A 21,372-nucleotide genomic window follows, 5' to 3' on the forward strand; every position below is an offset into this window, starting at 1 on the left:
GGGCAGCAGGGGCAGATGAACGTCTCTTTCTGGTGTGTGTGTGTGTGATTCTAACTTTGCTGAGACTGTGACCTTTTCTATGGTTAATGGAAACAATCAGGAAGAGATATCCTTGGAACAATAGTTAATCTGTCCTATTCTCTGTTTCTCCATTCGGTTTTCTTGCTTCACATACCAGGCATCATAGTTCATTAAAGAGGTCCATAGATATATTTCATTTGGTTTGTGAACCTGAATGGGAAAAATGTCTTTATTTCTTTATCATTGATTTTCTTTGAAATCTTTTGCATTTTCTTTTAGATATTTAAAAACATTATACTAAGAAGGGGTTCAAAGACTTCACTAGACCTCTTCAAAGGGGTCTATGTCACAAAGAAGATAAAAAAAATCTTTGCTAGAGAGAGATATGGAACCTATGGAAAAATTCATCTCTTTGGAAGACAATGCCCCTTTCCTAATCCTCTGTGTGGGAAATCAATAGCTTCCCTGGGGACTCAGAGATTTTTATCAATTTTATTTATAATTTGTATTTTGAACCTTTTACAAATTTTTCTTCTAGAAAGACCAAAGAAAAGGGAAAATGATCTATTTGTACAAAAATATTTATGTTGCTGCTGTTGTTCAGTTATTCAATAATGTTGAACTCTTCATCATCCCATGAAAAATATTTATATCAGCAATTTTTTGTGGTGGCAAAGAATTGGAAATCAAAGTTACCCCCCATCATTTGGGAGATGGCTAAACAAATTGTGGTATAAGATTGTGATGAAATATTATTGTGCTGTAAGAAATGATGAGCAGAATGCTTTCAGAAAAACTTCCTTCCCTCCCTTCCTTCCTTCCTTCCTTCCTTCCTTCCTTCCTTCCTTCCTTCCTTCCTTCCTTCCTTCCTTCCTTCCTTCCTTCCTTCCTTCCTTCCTTCCTTCCTTCCTTCCTTCCTTCCTTCCTTCCTTCCTTCCTTCCTTCCTTCCTTTCCTTCCTTCCTTTCCCTTCCTTCCTTCCTTCCTTCCTTCCTTTCCTTCTTTCCTTTCCTTCCTTCATTTTTCTGTGTTTTCTTTTGTAATGTGGCTAACACAAAGATAAAATTTGTATATCATACACATAATTTATATCAAATTGCTTGTTTTCTCAAGAAGGAAGAAGAGGTTAGAGGGAGGAAGAGAATTTAGAACTCAATTTTTTTAAAAAGTGAAAGTTAAGTTTTTTTAAACATGTAATTGGGAAATACTTAATGAAATATATAAAAACAAATTGTGAAAAAAGTTTTTCAGGAAAAAAAGTCATGTGAAACTTGACCTATTTGCTTTAAATCAAAAGTTCTTAAACTATGGGTTATAACTGAATATGGAGGTAATGAAAAATTTGGCAACAGTAAAAGGTTTCTGAATGTAATGACCAAAAATTAATTCAAAATCAAATATATAATGAATTCAGGGTGTTTCTAGCAGCACTTGCCCATGTTACATCAGGTGACTTTACTACAGCCTTGGTTTTGAACATACTTTGCACTGTGCATTCATGAACGTTGCCAGAAACACTCAGTTCAGATTTGAGATGAAGTCGTACAAAAATTTCTCAGACTAAAAAGGATTGTGAGTAGAAAATGTTTAAGAAGTCCTGTTCTAAATCAAAACTCTTATAAACTACTTTCAGTATTTCCAAGTAGACTCTGTCACTTTTTATCAGGCCTTTGCACTTTTTTTTCCCTATCTCCTAAGGTGAAAGAGGAATAGTATCTTAAGATAGTTTTATACTGAAGCAGCATAGAACTGTTTGGCCGAGCACTTAATACATGTTGGTTGACTGTCCTAATCATACTTAGATTGGCCTTTCATTTCTCAGAAACATCAGTCTTCCACTATTTTACTGAGTTATTCCACATATATTCATAGTAGGTGTTTAACAAGTGTTTGTTGAATTTTGCAAGTCTATAATAATAGTTGCACTACTATGTATAGAACACTTGTGTTATAAAATACTTATTCTGTACAGGACTTAAGAGATTATTCAATTCAAGAAGAAACCAGTGACATTACAAAAGTCCCACAGCTAATGAAGGGCAGGATATGCATTAGAATCCAGGTCTCTTTACTTTTTGCCTGAAAGTATTTCTTCTGACATCTTGCTATTATATATTGTCTTGTATTATAGTTATTTGTGTATTTGTTTTACTCTCTCTGTCAGATGGATGGATGAATCTCTGCTAGACGTCTAATTTATTCATGTATTTCCATATAGCATCAAGATTTTTATCTTCTACAATGCTAACATTTCCCACAAACTTTACACTGCCTATATTTCCAGTTTTGTCATTCACAAGGACTGCTAGTTAACAATTTATTATCATATTTTAGTCCTCTTCCCTCCACATTCCATTCTCCTACAAATTATACTCATTGATTTCTTGGACACTCAGATTATTGCTTCTCATTCTGGAATGAAACTGATGGTTTAGGAGACATTATCTTTCACAAGGAAATTTTCCTTTTCCATTCTTATTACCAGAGGGATGAGAAAAAGCAGAATCTGATTAGAAAATGCCAGACTTTTCATTGCCTTGAGATGGTAGTATGAAAATAGAATTTGAGTATTCTGACTACATTCACAGACACAATTATAACACTGAGTTTAGAATTATTAAATAGTTTTTCTTTTTTGTTTGTGATAGCCCCCTCAAACCAGGACACAGGCCTCTGTGAATCTTTCTATTGATTATTTCCTAATTATTCTGTATATAGTTTTTCTGAACATACAGTTATCAGTGTGTTATCCCTCCTATTAAAATGGGAGCTCCTTGAGTGCAGGAATGATCTTTAGCTCCCCCCTCCTTTTTTTTTTTTTTTTTTTGTATTCCCTGAGCTTAGGATAGTGCCTGGCTCATATAGGTGCTTAATAAATGTTTGTTAATTGACTAACTGTCAGTGCTTTCAGTGTCCTTGAATGTCTTAACAGCTGTGAAGTTATTCTTCCTTTCTTTTCTGGGAACTTTTAGACCCTGTGCTTGTATTCCCCATTTTTAAAGATTTGGGTCTCTCTCATTAGTTTTTCCTGCCTATGATATTAGAAATGAAAAATCAACCAGATTTATATGACTGGAAAAGCTCTTTCTCCTTTTTAAAACCTATGTTCTCTGTCTCTGCTGTGAAAGAGACTGAGACCATATTAAATAGTAGAAGTATTGAAAATTCAGTGAAGCTGGGGGAAAGTGACCTTTATGAAGGGCTGTCATTGATCCCTTACCCTTCCCCCTCCTTCTATGTTCCAAAGAATAGATCATCTAAAGCCCTTAAAACTACATTGGTTATCTTCTCCCCTCCCACATGATTCAATTTGGTATAGAGAGTCAATAAGAAATCTGCAGCTGGAATATTTTAAACAACTCTTAATATAAGATCACTCATAAATGAACATTAAAAAAATCCCTGTAGTCTAGTGGGAAGAGCACTGTAATTCCTGCTACCAAGGAGACTGAAGCTGGTAGATTACATGAACTCTATAATTCTAAATTGTAATGGGCTAAAATCTGATTAGAAAAAGAAAGAAAGGAAGGATGAAAAAAAAGAAAAGAAGAAAGGAAAGAAAGGAAAAAGAAGAGAATACTTATTAAGATTTTGGTTCTGACTTACAATTAGCGAACTATTTTCATGTCATAATTTCTTTGAATTATGATTTTTTTGCCACTAAAAAGGAAATGGATAGCTAGGTAGTACAGTACATAGAGTCCAGCCCTGGAGTAAGGAGGATGAATTTAAAGTCAGCCACTAACTGTGAGACCTTGGGTAAATCACTTAATCCTGTTTTCCTTGGTTTCTTTATCTGTAAAATGGAGAAGAAAATGACAAACTATTCCATTATCTTTGCCAAGAAAACTTCAAATGAGGTCACAAAGAATTGGACATGAGTAAAACAACTGAAAACAACTATATACAATAATAAAAAAGGGAATAATAATATTTGTACTACCCATGTGGTGGAAGTTTTGCAATCATTAAAAATGTGATTTAAACATTTGTTATTGCTATTACATCAGTAAGGCAACATGACAGAGTGGATAAAAGGCCAGCTTTGGAGTTAGAAAGATGTGGGCCCAAATCCTGCCTCTGACACTTACTAGCTTTGTAAACAATAACTGAACCTTTTGATGCTTCAAGAAAATCTTTAAGTGTGTAACTTGAAGATGGATTACTGGTCAGCACTGACATATGGAGATTTTTATAATGGGAGTTTTCTATGCTGATGAGATTGTAAGTATTGATAACCTTAAAATATGATTACTATACATGATACATATTCAATTGCCGAATAAAATATACAATTATATGAATCTTTTGGGTAAAAACTTTTGATGCTGTTGAAATTGCAAGTGTAGAAGAGTTGAGAAAGCATGCTCAATTTAGAGCCTAGGAGGCTTAGTTAAAATTAAACTTCCAGAGAATTTGATCTCCAGAGAGATTGAAGGACCTATTCCTGGTACAATTCTAGTTGCTCAGGGAGGAGTAATAGCATCTTAAATTCAACATGTCCCAAACCAAATGACTCATCTTCCCTACCATATAGGTCCACTTCCTAATTTGTTATTGTTAATAACATTTATTCAGTTATCAGGTCCATGAATTTTTATGGAATCTGAGAAGTCCCCAACCTGTCAATTCTTTTTTGAAATATCTTTAAATCTATTATTTCCTTTATGTTTCAATGTGTATAATAACAACAAAAACAATAGTCAGCATTATATAGAACTTTAAGGTTTATAAAATGCCTTCTCTATTTGATCTCATTTTATCCTTACAACAATCATACAAGGTAAGTACTATAATTATTCCCATTTTACAGATGATAAACTGAGGCTGAGAGAAGTTAAATAACTTTGGCAGGGTCATATAGGTAGTTGGTATCTCAGACAAAATTTGAATTGTCTTCTCTATGTCAAATCCAACATTGTGCCCACTGTGCCACTCAGCTGCCACACACACACACACACACATACATATACATGTATATATATATTAACATATATATGTATGTGTTTCTGTACATCATGCATATCCACACAAGGTATAGCAAAAGTTTTAGTGCAGTTTTAAGCTATGTCAAATATAGATGCATATGTTGTTATAATATATACTTATAGATGCATATCTATATAACCACATATGCACATATGTGGGATATTATTTAATTGGGGTTAAATTCTGTTTTATTAGGTTAACATAATTTAGTTTCTAGAATTTATTGCTCTCTTAATGGCAAGGTTCTCTCAGTAGACTATAAGTAGTTAAACAGGAAATCTATTTAATATATTCCTTTTAAAAATAATAATTGCTTTTTATTTTTCAAAATACATGCAAAGATAGTTTTCAACATTCACCCTTGCAAAATACTGTGTTCCAAGCTTTTCTTCTTCCTTCCCATTCTCCCCTCTCCCTTAGACAACAAGTAATCTAATATAGGTTAAACGTGTGCAATTCTTCTAAACATTTAATATATTCTTGTAGTTATTTTCTGTACGCAGTGTGATTTCTCTCAATATTTCTTAGCCCTTTTACCTAATAAATTCAGGAAGGGACCTTCTTAACAGCAGAATTTAGCAATGTCCACAAGATGATTTACCCTTTTAACCTAATCAATGCTTTGTGCTTTTCTCTGCTTCACTATAAATAAATTATGTGGAATTCCAAACCTGGTCCCTATTTCCTTGTTTAAAAATGAAAGAATAGCCACTGAGTTAATGGTGCAAGAAAAAAAGCAGGGGAAAAAAAAGCAATTTCCAATGTATTTCTGCATGTGTATACATAATATACCTAGGCAGAAAGCCAGGTAATTCAGGTGTTCAGGCTTCTTGTTTTGCTTTGCAAATCTAATTTAAATTTAAGAATTCTCTACTTACAGGTTTTCGGACATCAGGGAGGGTTATCCATAGTGGAAACACGATGGGTAAAACGATCAGGAAGGTAATCTGTTTGCGGGTATTAGTCGGCCAGGACAAGCTGAGTGGCTGGTCGTCTTCATCTTCACCTGTATCTGAAGCCTGTGTTGGGAAAGGACAGATGAAGAGTGTTGGGTAAGCCAAACAAGGAAAATAAACCTTGAATCAGAAAACTCACCTAATTAAGAATCTTATAGGAATTCTTCAGTTATTGTATTAATTTAATACTTATTTTCTAAGTGTACATCTTTTGTCATATTCAACTCAAGCCATAAGGAGACAGTAGTAATTTGTAAATGCTGAAATCCAATAATGTTCCAGTCTTTTCTTTTAATCCCACTCCCCCCTTTCCTTTTCCCCTCCCTACTTTGCCCTGGAGATGGCTACCATTAGACACAAATATATATATATATATATATATATATATATATATATATATATATATATATATATATATATATATATATATAATGGTTTTACATGTATATATATACATGTAAAACCATTCTACACATACTTCTATTTATCATTTTTTCCCTGTGGATGCAGATTGTGTCTTCCTTCATATATCCTTTGCAGTTAATTTGAGTATTTATAATAGTCAAAATGACTGAGTCACTCCAAATTGTTCTTAAAACAATATTGCTGTTATTATATCCAATGTTCTCTTCTGCTCATTTCCCTTCATTATTTTGTGCAAATCTATCCATATTTTCTTAGATCACTAAGTTCATCATTTCTCATAGCACAGTAGTCCCTCTTTTAATACAGTAGCCTACTTGCCTAAATTTTTCAACTTTAAGATAAATAGATGAAAACTAATGGCTTTTGGTTCCCATTGTAGTTCCTATGACAGCCTAGTCCAAAGCTCCCTACTTTGGGTACTACTTTCAGATATATGTTGTATCCCCTGGTGAAATTTAAACTCCTGAAGGGTAGGAGTTTATTTCTCTCTAGAGTGGCAAGCATGGTGCCTGATACATAGTAAGTACTTAACAAAGACTTACTGATTAATTAATTAATTGAATCAAAGCCTAGTGTAATAGTTTACAGAAGCTTTCTGAAAAACTTATTAACTTCAGCCTCAATATGTCTCAAAGCTGTGGAATTGTAGACTGTTAGAATTTGGGGACCATTTCTAGCTCTCTCTAGCAAAAGATCATAAAAATGACCTCTTCTACCTGTTCTTGCTTAAAATATCAAAGAAATGCTTTAATAATTTAAAAGAACAAGGGATGTGAAGGGAAGTTTTGTATTATATAAAATCTGGTATAACATAAAATTATTTTTTCCACTAATGCATTTTGCAACTATTCTATAGAAACTTTCATGAGGCACTATGGTACCAGATGTTATAATTGGGAAGTCAGCCCTCTGCAGTCCAATCTTTTTTAATTTAATATTTGAGGGCAGCTAGATGACACAATGGATAGAACACAAATACTGAAGTCAGGAGGATCTGAGTTCAAATGTGGCCTTTTGATGAGACAACAATGTTGTGATATCTGATTTAAAAAAATAAAGCAATAAGACAAAAGCAATAAGCATTTATACAGTATCTATAATGTCTCAGCTACCACAGCACTTTACAAATATTTTCTCGATTTGACCTTCACAACAACTCTATGAGGTATTTCCCTATTTTACAATTGTGGAAGCTGAAGCAAACAGGAATTACATGACTTGCCTAAGGACACATTGCTAATAAGGTTTCTGAGGCTGAATTTGAACTCAGGCCTTCCTGACTCCAGGCCTAGAACTGTATCCATTGTGTCCCCTAAAAATAATTTATTAAGTACATGTCTTGTGCGAAGTAGTGCTAGGCACTGGGGATACAAAATACGAAAGTAAGACAGTCCTTGCTCTCAGAGAGCTTGTACTGTATTACAGATCATTCTGGTTAGAAACAAAGATATAGATTTTGTCGTCTTATAAATGTAGATACTGTTTTGTTTCAACAGAGGAACATGAACTACTCATAGAGAACTGATAGTCTTTGAGGCAGTGGGCTTTGAATCCCAGCTTTCACATTTATAATCTCTGTGACTCAGGGGAAATTACTGAACCTCCTGCTTCATAGCCTCCTCCTCTGTAAAATGGGAATAATAATACTATCTACCATATAGGGTTGATGGGAAGGACAAAAGATAATACATATAAAGGGATGTACAAACCTTAATGCACTTAATGAACTACATAAATGATTGCTATTATGATTATGATTATTACTTACAACTGATCCTGATAGCAAATTTTAAAACTCTATGTAAATGTAAATTATTTTATTTGACAAGGCTACTCACATCTTATGATGTTAGAGCTGGAAGAGATATTGGAGATCACATAACCTTCTCTTTTTACATAGGAAAAAATTGACTCCCAGAAAGATCTTTCCTTCAAAACTCAAGTATGACCTGTTTTCTTACACTCTGTGCAATTCTACTCAAAATTAACTAATGTTCATGGTGTACATACTTGTATACATGACTACATTGTGTTTTCTGATAGAATTTAAGCTCTAAGAGAAGGAATGGTTTAATTTTTTTGTCTTTGTATTATTAGAGCCTAAGCAGTAAAAGGTGATTAATGAAGGCTTAGTAATCTTGTCTTGCTCAAGGTCACACAGATAACAAATAGGAAAGCTGTTTTTCAGAACCCAGATTTCTTGACTCACAATTAAATAAACGTTTCTACTACATTCATTTCTCTAAGTTTCAGTTTTTACAAGTATAGGAAGATGATAAAAATGAGAAAGCAGAAATTGCTGATAGTGACAGTTCAGAAAATGAGACTCATTTGACAAAAGTTCCACATGGCAAAAATTCTATTACGTGACTTTTTTGCTTATCTTTTTTTTTTTTTTTTTAGTTCCTTTGTTAAAAATGAATACTTTCAGTATTGGCTTGAAAAAGTAGCAAACACAAAGTCTGGAAAAATACAACAATTTTTTTTACTTTTAATAAGATGCTAATGGTTTCTTCTGTTTTCAAATTTTGGCCTCTTTCTTAAAAATTGGCAAAAGCTAAGGGATATTCAGTTCCTTAAAGTTCAGCAGCTGGTAGTTCCATTTGTAACAAATATTAATGACATTTAAAAGTAACCTTCAATTAGTGTATTTGTAATTACTTATAAATTATTAGGTTTTCCATTTAATATAATAAGCATAAGAATTATATCAGTAAGCCAAATTATACAAAATATACTTTTAGGACCATATAACAATATATCTTACTTTAGTTTTACTTTTTTACATTGAGATTATTTCTCTCTATATTTTATATTACCCTAAGAATCTTTCCTCTAAAGCAAGGGAAAAAAACAAGAAAAATTGACACACTTTAACTGCATTAAAAAATTTTAAAGACATTTTATAACCAATGCCCCATAGATCCCAAATAAAACTTGAAGGTAAGATAGGCCATGACAATTGCAAAAATTTCACCTTAATTTTAGCATTCTCCTCATACATTGCTATTGTATATGTTGTTTTATTGATTCTGCTTACTTTGCTCCATGTTATTTTGTATGTCTTCCTGTGCTTCTCTGAATTACTAGCTTCTTATATAGGAGTCTATTACATTCATATATCACTTCTTGTTAAGTCATTTCTTAATCAATGGTCTCCCTCTTTGTTTTTAGTTCTTTGCTAATACAAAAATGTTGCTATGAATATTTTGAGCTACTTGGGAACTCTATGATTTATGTGAGGTATATGTCTAGCAGAGGGATTTATGGGTTAGAAGTTAGAAATGGTTTAGTTATTTTCCCCCCATAATTCTAAACATCATGCTACCTTTAGATTTATAAAGGATGCAAAGGGGAAAAAAAGCAAGTATTCCCTAGATTTAAATCCTACTTTTTTCTTTCCATATATTTCTGTTTTTCCCTCCCTTCAATTGAAAGGAAAAATATTTTCTGCCTCCTTTGCTTTCCATTACGGCTTCAAAAATTCTGGAAATTTTATGTCCTGTGTGTAGTAAAATTATAACAAATTTTTCATGTAGATTATCTGAATTACTTGAGTCTTATTGAACTAAACTTATGAGGAAATATTCTTTATGTGTTGTAAAATTCTTGTTTAGGTTTTCAAAGACTCTTTATCACTTCCAAATCAAATTTCTACAAATTTATTGTGCTATATGTTTCCATTTTGATAATAGGAATGAGTGGGAAAACAAGATATTAGTAGTGTTATCTTGAAAAACTGACTTTCCAAATATATTTACATTAAGACAATTATTCTAGCTATGTGTCTTTATTATTCACCCCTAATATATTCTTCCAGCTAAAAGCTAAATCAGGGTCATATTTATTTCATCTGTCACTTAGAATAAACAAATTAACTGAATAGAACATACATTTAGAACAAAAGGGAATCTTAAAGGTCACCTAGTCTAACCTCCTCATTTTATATATAAAGAAAGTGAAGTCTAAAAAGGTCAACTTTAGTCAGTCAAGCAGGCACTCAATGGAAGAACTGAAATTTGATTTTTTTTAAACTTCTCATAGAAAGCTGTACTATTCTTTCTCTCATTTAGTTCAATATAAAAATCAGATGTGACAGTAAAAATGGTTTCTGTCTATAATATTCATATAAGACTTTTCAGTTTAACTCCATACTTGAAAATCAAAATAATTTAATTTATTAAAATCATTTTAATTTATTTTAAATTATTTATAATGATTTGTTAAAATATTTTAAATTTATTTTTCTATCATAAGGAATGAACATTAAATAATAAATGCTTTTTTCATGCAAAGCCTGTGAGATAGTTAACAATCATGTAGATGTGAACTCCTAAAGAATCTTCCAGTAAAATATAGGGGAAATCCATTTTTCTCCCTAAATACCCTGTTATCCCTAGTTCTCAAGAATAACCTGAGTGTTATTTGCAAGCCCATACTGTTAAATAAGACAGAAGAATATTTTGTTAAAAGGAGAAAAAAGTCAAGATCTCTAAATGCCTCATCACTTGTTCCAAAGATATTTGTGTAGCAGGAAATGTGTGATGCTTTCATGCTTGCTTATCTCCCTTTGATATCTTCCTTTCACCCAACTTTCATGTGTGGCTCCATGAAGCTGTACCATGTGCATTAGCCACACCTTGGTAAAAATATCTTGGCAGATGGGCTAAATCAGGTGGGGGTAAATAACAGGTCTCAAACCCATTGGTGAGTTAGAGGAAGGTGAAAACTCCCTTGGTGGAAAATGCAAACAAGAACAATTTGCTCCAGTGGCCATGTAAGTGGCTGAAGCAGGTGCCATGGAGTGCTTAGAGTTTGTTGGACACTAAAGATGCCATGGCTATCCACCACATCCAAGACCATGATCCATTATCCTGGCTTTTGTCTTGTCACTGGACTTTGATGAAAGAGAGTGAAGCTGTTGACTTTGCATAGCTCTGCTTCACTTAAATCCAATTCACGTCTTCATCCTTGATGTCATTGGTCCTCTTGAAAGGTGAAGGATGAACAATATTATGTGCCAGGTACTGTGCTTAGTGTTGGGGATACAGTGACAGGCAAAAAATCCCCAGCATTTAGCACAGTTCCTGGCACATAGTAAGCACATGTAAAACTCTGCATGGAAGGACTCAAGTGCTTCTTGAGTCCTCTTATTGGTCGCTGAACAGGAGGAGTCACCAACTCAGTGGATCTTTAAAGGGAGATGACTGGACCTCAGTTGTATCTTTTCTTCCTGGCTGTAGGCAATGGATTGCATTAGGAACATTTCAAATTCTTTTATGAGTAGTTCCCTTTACTTGAGAAACATGGCAACTGCAGACCATATAGAAGCAAAAGCTGGACTTAGCTGAGTGGGCTTGAACCAGAACCTTTGGTTTCCTCTCCTGCTTTATGTTTCTTGCCTGATCATAGGTGATTGAAAAACAATCCAGAAATGACATATCCAGACTTGGAAGGTGACATGGTAAGTTTTGAGAGAGCTGAAGATCTTAGGTTTCCAATTGGTGCCATTTGCAGTTTTGAGACTCTCTTGTCAACTTTTCCTTTGGTTTTTGGAGAAAGTGATCACCAACTAAAGAAGTTTTATCCCTGGCCTGGTTTTATAAAGGACATGGATCTGGAGGGAATTGCTAAGATAGTACAAAGCCAAGGTAAAATACAAAATTTGGATAGTCTCACAAATGGTTTCCTTTTTTGAAGTTTAAATTTCCACCTCCCAGCAGGATGTTCTTGCTTAAGTCTTGTCAGTGCAAACTTGTGAGTCTGGGTTCAACATTTCTTTTGTATGTGGGAAATAAATATCTATACCCTGCCTAATTTACATTGTACATTGAGTACTCTTTTCTTCCCAGCTTGGGAAGGTCTTAGATATTGGATTAAAATAGGTTGTATCTTACAAATTTACAAATGTGAAGCGTTAGGTTTATGGAGTTCAATGTGTATGTGAGAAAGAGGGAGGGGGTGGGAGGGAGGGAAAAAAAGAGAGAGGGAGGGAGGGAGAGAGATTTAAATCTAGATCCCTTCTAATTGGACAGGTAGGTAGCACAGTGAGTAGAGTGCCAGTGTACTTTAAGAAAAACTCATCTTCCTGAGTTCAAATATGACCTGACATTTATTATTTATGTTACCCTGGGCAAGTTACTTAACCCTGTTTGCCTCAGTTTCCTCATCTATAAAATGAACTGGAGAAGGAAATGCCAAACTACTCTAATATCCTTGGCAAGAAAATCCCAAGTGGGATCATCAAAAGCCAGGCACTACTGAAACAATCAAGCAACAATCTCTAATTCCAAATCTACAGCTCTTTTCATTATGCCATAGTTGCCTTTATTTTGATCAAATCTAATTAATTCGATCATATCTACCTAATGCCAAAAGAATGGAAGAACCCTGTTTAGCATACCAAGCAAATCCACCTGTTAAATTCACTGGAGAACATCTAAGAGGGTCACACATATAGGGGGGCAGGTGCAGATGGATGGGTTGGGGACTGTTTTGTTGGAAAGAACTACATTTCCCTTGTAGTTCTAAATTTACTAACCTATGAGATATTGGAATATTTATAAAGGAATATATCAACATATCAACAAAGACTGATTAAGGACTGTATATATTTTAATTTCCTCTAGAATCATTGAGAAAGATCATTCTCTTCTCCTCCCTTCCCCCCAACCCCGCACATAGTTTTGAAATTTCTTAAAATATTACATCCTCATACCAGTACTTTTTAGGGAACTCAACTAGCTCTTGTTATCTCTTTGGGTGTTAGAACAAGGAGGAAACCTTATGTTCTGACTGTTTTATCTTTGAAATGTTGATGAGTAAGGTGAAAATGTGAATATACACATTCATATGCATGTTGTGACCACAAATACTAGAATAACATCCTGTGCAAAGGCAAATAGAACACTCTTCTGTAAGTATTTTCTAATTATACCTCTCAGTGTAAGATCGCTGAAAATCAAGCATGGGATTAAGAAGGATGATTATTGCATAATATAATCCCATGTCAGTAGCATGAAACTTAAATTGGAATATAATTACATGCATTTATAGGTACTTACTTATATGAGTATATATAAGCATACATGAACTATATCTTGAGCCTAATAATTTTAATGATACAGATCAAGAGGATAAAAATGATAGTGGAAAATCAATTCAAATCAAAGAAACTGGATTGATTTAATATAGTGGAGAGAAATTTGAGAAATTAAGAAAAGCTATCTTAAAGACAATAAAGGATTGTGATTAGTGGTGGGAAATAAGATTCTGGATCCCTTACTAAAACTAATTAACATGAGATTCCTTAGTTACTATAAAGATCCTTTCCTTCCTTCTTCCCTCCCTCTCTGTTTCTCATCTCTCTGTCTCTCTGTCTCTGTCTCTGTCTCCCTCTTTCTCTCTTTCTGTGAGTCCCTCTCTCTTTCTTTGTCTATATCTCTTGCCTTTCTTTTTCTCTCTATCTTTGTCTCTCTTTCTGTCTCTGTCTCTTGTGTTTGTGTTGTGTTTTATATGGTATAGTGGTGAAGAGAATCAAATGGGGGTGGGAGGGGCATATGCAGTGACAATGACACAGAAAACAGTCTGAGGGAGAACTTATGTCTCAGAGGAGAATCCCGTGTGAATAACCTAAAAATATGGTCCCCCATAGAATCCCAACCTTCATAAACTGTGGATGCTGTACCTCTCACCTCTGGGGGATTGTGAAGCTCTTCTTCTCATTTGGGGTATGTGTGTGTGTGTGTGTGTGTGTGTGTGTGTGTGTGTGTGTGTGAGAGAGAGAGAGAGAGAGAGAGAGAGAGAGAGAGAGAGAGAGAGAGAGAGAGAGAGAGAGAGAAAATGATAGTGGAAAATCAATTCAAATCAAAGAAACTGGAGCTGAAGTAATGGAGATTTAAAGAATATCTATGCCTTCTCAATTGTCAGACTTAGGAGTAAAAAATGAAATGTCTATAGAAATATTTCTTTGAAAATGTCTAATGGTACAGACTTCAGCTGTTAGAAACAGTATGTTGCTTTTCTTCCTAGAGGTAGCAAGATGGTTTGGAAAATTTCCAAAGTAACCTCCGATTTTGATAGATAATACTGCAGATAACTATAGAGGACAAATGTTATCTTGGAAAACTTTGTTGAAATTTTGGATTTTGGGTCACAAGATAGGCAAGAAGGAATATTCTTCCCACATGATCTCAAAAAAATAAAAAGGAAATATGGACTGAATATAGAGTAATTAAATCTAAATCTATATAATAAGAAAGAAATACTTCATAGGGTAAAAATCATCATGAAATAATATTTGAAAAATATGTAGAGCTTATAATATCCTTACATTTAACTATGCCATGAGCCATGCCATAGCCAATATAAACAATCTTGATTCTGCACCTGTGCTTCAGGGTTTGATCCCTTTGTATTTCATAAGGAACCAAAGATACTAATTCAGCCAAGCTACAGAAATAAAAAAAGTTCCTTTCTGGTTGGGGGATGGAGATAACTATAGGACAGAATTCAAGTGAAGCCTTAGGAGTTCTAGATGCCACTGGTTTCAGTTCCTTCTCATGGAGTTTTCTCTGGCCATGGAGCCACCCAGGCAACCACATCCCTAACACAAAAAAAACTGAGGATCACAGGCCTCTAAGTTTTATATGTCAATGGAAGGGGAAAAAAACCAGAGCTAGGAAAGTATCTATAAATACAAGAAAGTAGTCTAAAAATGAAAGTCTGAAAGAAAAAGATACATGAATACATACACATACACATATGTATAACATATACTTAAAGTCCAAGAGTAAATGTATTATATTAGCTATATTAACAGAGAAACTCATAAATATGGAAGGAAAAATGAGTAAAAAACCAAAGATCATAACACAATGGACATGTACTATGAAACAAACCCCCAAAAATCATAGTAAAAAAAAAGAATTCTGTGGTTTCTACAGAGAGAATAGAATAAAAACAGGAAACAGGAAGGTTCAAAAGAAATAAAAAAAATTATTAGGATGGAAATTAAGTTGGAAAGCAGAGCTTATTGAAGAACTAAAGAAAATAAAAAAAAACATGGTAGAAGAATTTCTCTCCAGAGAAAGAAAGGCTCTAAAAGAGCCAGATTTGGATCTCAATAATACAGAAGTGAAAGAAAATTGAATATAGAGATTCAAAAGATAATAATTATCAATGATATATGAATTCAATATAAGCCAAAGTGATTGATCTTGAAGATATATTGAGTATAACGCTAACTTAAATTAGATAAGATAGATTTTCTTGAATATGAAAACTCTAGGAAATAATGCTTAAAAACTGTCTAGAGTTTTTAAATAACAATTAGATTCGATAACAAATTATTGATTGCTCACATCCATACATTGCCATCCAAGAACTCCATACTTGAAACTTACAGTCACAGAGTGATTAAATGTCACAATTTAAATACTGAGTGATACGTTTTTCAAGAAACCAAGAGAAAGACTTTCAGCTGTGAAGGAATATTAATTTGTATAACTCAAGATTGTAGCCATGAGAAACTGAAGAAAAGAATGTACTGAGATGTTTCCCAAAACAAAGAGGCTCAAGTTGCAACCTCACAAAATATATGCTGCAAAGCTGAAGCCAGTCATCAGTGGGAGAAAAAAAGATGGATCAAAAAAAAGAGAGTTATCTGAAAGATAAAAAATGCAAGTAGAGCATTTAACTTGCAAATACTCTTAGAAAAGGATAAGCAAGTAAAGAAATTCTCTAGATTATAGTTTATTGTTAAAAAAAAAAAAAAAGGAATAAAAACCCCCAATGAGGGATCATCCAAGACAAAATGGAAGTTTTAAAGGAATCTTTAAAAATCTAGATTAGGTAAGAATAAATATTCTGTGAACTTAATTCAACAATTCCCTATGAGTAAACAAACACTGTTGGTGAGAAAGATGACCTGGTATGAAATTGCTCCAGTGGGGAAAGGAGAAGCAAGAAATAGAGCCTGGAAGTGAACAAAATAGAGATACTTATTTCTGACAGAAACAATATAAGAATTTTAAAAATAAAATTGAGGCCTTGGAGCCTTTAGTTTTTAAAGTTGAAAATTTACTTAGGAAATAATGTATAATGGGACTAGTAGTAGACATTCAGGGGATGTGGAATTTGGTAATATTTTGGGGGCTAGAGAGCTGGATGACTCCTAACATTTCTGGATCTCAATTTACTAATCTGTAATATGAGAGAATACAAATCAACTCTAAGATCCTTTCCAATTCTAAAATCTCACTAATTTCAAATGTCATCCTTCAGCTGCCTGGCTGCTATCCAGGGAGACTTGTCATAGGGCTGTATAGACTCTAGAAACAACTTCCCGAATTCATCAGTTTGGTGACATTTTAAATTTTAGTTTTGAGATTTCTGAGGAAAAGCCAGAAGAGATTCTAGTTTGAGAACCATATGTCATAATTAAGTCAGGTTAGAGTACTGGTGGCTGTCCCTGGTATAGGGCAATCTCCTTGCAACTGTGAAGCTGAGCTTCACTGGGACTCTCTTGGATTACTGTTGCTGGTCCTTAGTGATCAAAGGTGATGAGATGCCTAGAAACTATCAGGAACAGACTGTTATGTTGGTGATACTGAGACATTTTCTTCTGACTCCCAAAACTAACTAGTTCAAAGTCCACTAATTATCATCAGAGGCAACTCTACCAGCCCCACACATTTTTGTACTACTTTTGGGGTGAAAGCAGTTGAGCTAGAGATAGGAATAGGCTTCTTTTAGCTGCTAACCTAAAGTGACTAGGACAAATACTGTTTACTTCATGACTATATAACTCTGCCCTCTGAAGTATGTCCATGTGTCTGATAAACACAAAATCTGGCAGATGCTTAAATTTGGGTTGTATGATTTATATAGGCACAATTAAAATTTAGGAAGGCGTCTAGTCTGGCCCTTTAAAAGAGGCAAAAGACAATATCCCCTTTATAATTTAAGCTGAAGCATGAGAGAAAGGGTAGGAAAAGATCCCATTTTGGATTTTTTCTGTAAGAGAATACCATAATCATCGTCATCATATCCCTTAGACTATATAGAACAGAATTAGCCTTACTTGGGCACATTGGGAAATTCCAAACCATTGCAGAGTAGAGACTGGGTCTGCTTTCATCTCTGCCCTTGATGCTGTTATTTTAGCCTGAGGTATTTTGATTGCAATTTTCATGGTTGGCCAATACTTGAAAGTTCTTCCAGGACCCACACAAGTATGCTACACATGATTGATTTACCTATTCAATTTCAGCCCAATTTTGTACTTTTACCCTTATTCTAGTTTCCATATTGCAAGTGTTATTATTCACATTACAAGGGAAAGAGAAGAAACAAGCATTTATTTAAGCAGTTACTATGTTTCAGGCACTGTGCTAAGTTCTTCACAAATATTATCTTACTTATTTGATCCTCCCAACAAACTTAAGAGGTAATACTATTATTATCTCCTTTTTTTTATAGCTGAGGCAATTGGCAGATAGGTATATGTGACTTGGCTAGGAAAATTTAATAAGTGTTTGAGGCTGAATTTGAACTCAGATCTTTCAGACTCTATTGTATCATTTAAGGATATGTTCAATAATAAACCTGCCCTACTTATATTTAAGGGGGGAAAGGGAGAGAAAAGTGAAAATATTCTTGGAATTGTCTGTCTGATATTTTTTCTTTCCATTCCTACTGCCTCTATCCTATGCCAAGACTTTATTGGTTTTCCCCTGGGGCTATTACAATATCTTCCTGACATGCCCTGTCCATCCCTGCTGGTATCTCCTCCAATCTACTTGCTTGTATTATCGGATTATTCTTCCTAATTTACAGTTCTTATTATGGCCAGACAGTATGTGGCATAGGGATCTTAGAGTTGGACAATTTGGATTCAAGATCTTATATTAATACTTTCTAGTGATGTGATCCTGAACAACAATACTACTAATAAGATTTATGTTGCATTTTAAAGCCCTTTACACATCTTTTCTCATTTGATCCTCACATCAGCCATGTATGAAAGTTGCTGTAATTATTCCTCATTTCAGAGATGAGAAAGAGGGGGCTTTGAAAGTTTAAAAGACTTGCCCAGATGACTAGTTAAAGGTTTGAGGAAGATTTGGTCTTTATCTCTTTCAGCCTCAGTTTTCTTTGTCTGTAAAGTGGTAGCTATGTGATTCAGTAGATAAAGTACCAGTCTAGAATGAGGAAGACTATCTTTTTGAGTTCAAATCTGACCTCAGATACTTACTAGCTATGTGATTCTGGGCAAGTCATTTAACTCTACCCGAGTTTTCTCATCTATAAAATGAGCTAGAGAAAAGAAAATGGCAAACTATTCCCCTATTTTTTGCCAAAAAAATTCCCAAAAGTGATCATGAAGAGCCAGACACAATTGAAAAACAGTTAATCTGTTCTGACTGATGGTTTAGAGGTAGACATCTTGAACTCCTGCTCCCTCCAAAAATAAATGAAAGAAAAGCTTTTTTATTTTATTTATTTTTTGAATAGTTTGATCTACAAGTATTTATTAAGTGCATTTTATGTGCTTGGCACTGTGCTAGGTTTGAGTATATAAGGACAAATGAAGTAATATCTACTTGCAATAAGCTTTTTGGAATATCTTGGTGTTTTGATCTTATTTTATATTAATTTCTATTGGTATTGTGTATATGTAGTACCATTTCCTCTGTAATATAGTAAGCATCTCAAGGACAAGGGACTGTTTTGTTCCCTCCCACCCATAGCCTCTGATATATAATGGTGTTAATCTTTTTGTTGGAGTTTTCTTAGCAAAGACACTGAAGTGGCTTACTATTTCCTGTAGCAGTTTATTTTCTAGATTCAGAAACTGAGACAAATAGGGTTAAGTGATTTGCCCAAAGTCACACAGCTAATAATATGTACTCAGATTTTTCTGAGTCTAGATCTGCTACTTTATACCAAGGTTTCTTAAACTTTTTCAATTCATGACCCCTTTTTGCTCAAGAAATTTTTATGTGACCTTGTCTCCAATCTGAGGTGAGGTGTTTTTGGCAGTGTTCATGCATGTTCAGTGCAAAGTGTGCTTGTTTTGTGTTCAATGAAGTTGTGCGATGCAACATAGGCAAGTACTGCTAGAAATACATTTGGTTTTGAATTAATTTTTCGTTGTTCAAAAACTTCTAATTGTTGCCAAATTTTCCATGACCCCCACATTCAGTTATGTATCCCATAATTTAAGAAGTTTTGCTCTATCTACTGCATTACCTAGCTGCCATTGAGTACATAAATAGAAACTTAATATAAGTTGGGGTGAAATATTGTTTTCATGCAAGGATCAGGTCTGGCTCTGTTTTTCCCTATTTTAGCTTCTCTATTGAGGCAGCTAGGTTGCAGAGTGAATAGAGTGCAGGGCCTAAAATCAGGAATATATACTTAATATAATAAATATAACATAATAATGTTATGTTTATGCATTATGTTAAATATAATAAACAGTCAATGTTTATTGAAATGAATGATAAATGTTGATAAGAAATTTTTGCCAATTTATTTGTTGCCAAATACAACCTATACAGACTAATCCTCAGAGAAAATTTGGGAAAAAGTGGGGAAATAGAAGAGTTCCAATCTCACACAGGGTTAGGACCAGATCAGCAACCTCTAGCACGGTGGCTGACTTTGCTGTGAAGGTATTATTTTTGAATCCCCTGAGGGCATGCTGCTGCTTCTTGAAGCTGGCTTGCCCCAGATGAAAGACATTGTATGGAAGATCACTCTAAAAGTTGTTCCCACATCATTTGTGTCCTTTAGATTTCACACTGGGATCCTCTGAAATGGAATTATAGAATGCATCAATCACTTCCTTCCCTGGCTTGTTTAAAAATGAAAGCCTAGGAGTAGGGCAGGCCTGGTATCTAAAAATATCAATAGCAACTTTCTTTTGGATGTTTTCTTTTGAGACCCTATTAATAACTAGCTCCAGGTTTCCCAAAGCTCTGGGTTGCTTCTGTACTAAGCTACAATGCTAAAAATTCTTTAAAATGAAAGTAAAAATCCACAATCAATGTATTCTTCAAGGAGCTTGCAGAGGGGAGTTGTGATTAACAAAATTTAATTCAGCAAACATTTATTATTATTTATTATTATCATTGGTTTAAGGCCAGGTACTGGGGATAAAAAAAGAAAAAAAAATTCCCTAAAAATACTCATCCTCAGGAAACATATTCAAGGGGGATAAAGTATGTATGCCAACAGACATAGCAGGAAGAAAATTGAAGAGAAATGAAAACCACTAACTGCTGAGAACAAGGAAGATCAGGGAAGGTTTTACTAGAAGGTGACATTTGAGTGGAGCTTGGAAGGAAGACAAAGATTGTGGGAGAGGAAGTAAAGAATGAATACCTTTCAGGGGAGGATGGAATCCTAATTTTGGGAAATAACTAGCTGTGAGGTTGGGGTGAAATATTTTCATGCAAGGAATGGGTCTGGTTCTGCCCTTCCCTATTTTAGTTCCTCTCCTGGGGTAGCAAGGTAGCACAGTGCATAGTCAGAAACACCTGGATTCAAATTTAACCTTAGACACTTATTAGCTGTGCAAATCATTTAAGCCTATTTGCCTCAGTTTCTTTATCTGTCAAATGAGTTAGAGAAGGTAATGGCAAACCATTCCAGTATCTTTGTCAAAGTAAATCCCAAATAAGATCACGAAAACTCAGACACACTGAAACAACTAACAACAAAATGCCCCTTTTTTGTCCACTTTTTTTCCAAAGGAGTTTTAATGACTTTGATTTTTCTAATATTGCCTGGTTCATCCATCCTTCAACAGTCTGGTATCCCATTCTCTTCCCCCATCAATTTCAGGCACTGCAGACACCTCCTGTGTTAGCTTTCCATAGCTTAGAACTTTTAAACTCAAACTCAAGTGATTTGCCAACCTCAGCCTCCCTAGGAGCAGAGACTCTAGGCAAAACCCACCAACCTTTATTCCA

General features: G+C 34.3%; 1 protein-coding gene across 1 annotated transcript in view; it reads right to left on the bottom strand.

Moving 5' to 3' along the window:
- The window catches only part of SLC24A2 (solute carrier family 24 member 2), a 287,109-nt gene that overhangs the window by 29,602 nt on the left and 236,135 nt on the right, over positions 1-21,372 (bottom strand). Inside the window, 1 exon segment of the mRNA XM_074299528.1 lies at positions 5,888-6,028. Coding sequence (XP_074155629.1) covers positions 5,888-6,028 — 141 coding nt within the window.

This window comes from Sminthopsis crassicaudata, chromosome 1, assembly GCF_048593235.1.
Source record: "Sminthopsis crassicaudata isolate SCR6 chromosome 1, ASM4859323v1, whole genome shotgun sequence".
NCBI lineage: Eukaryota > Metazoa > Chordata > Mammalia > Dasyuromorphia > Dasyuridae > Sminthopsis > Sminthopsis crassicaudata.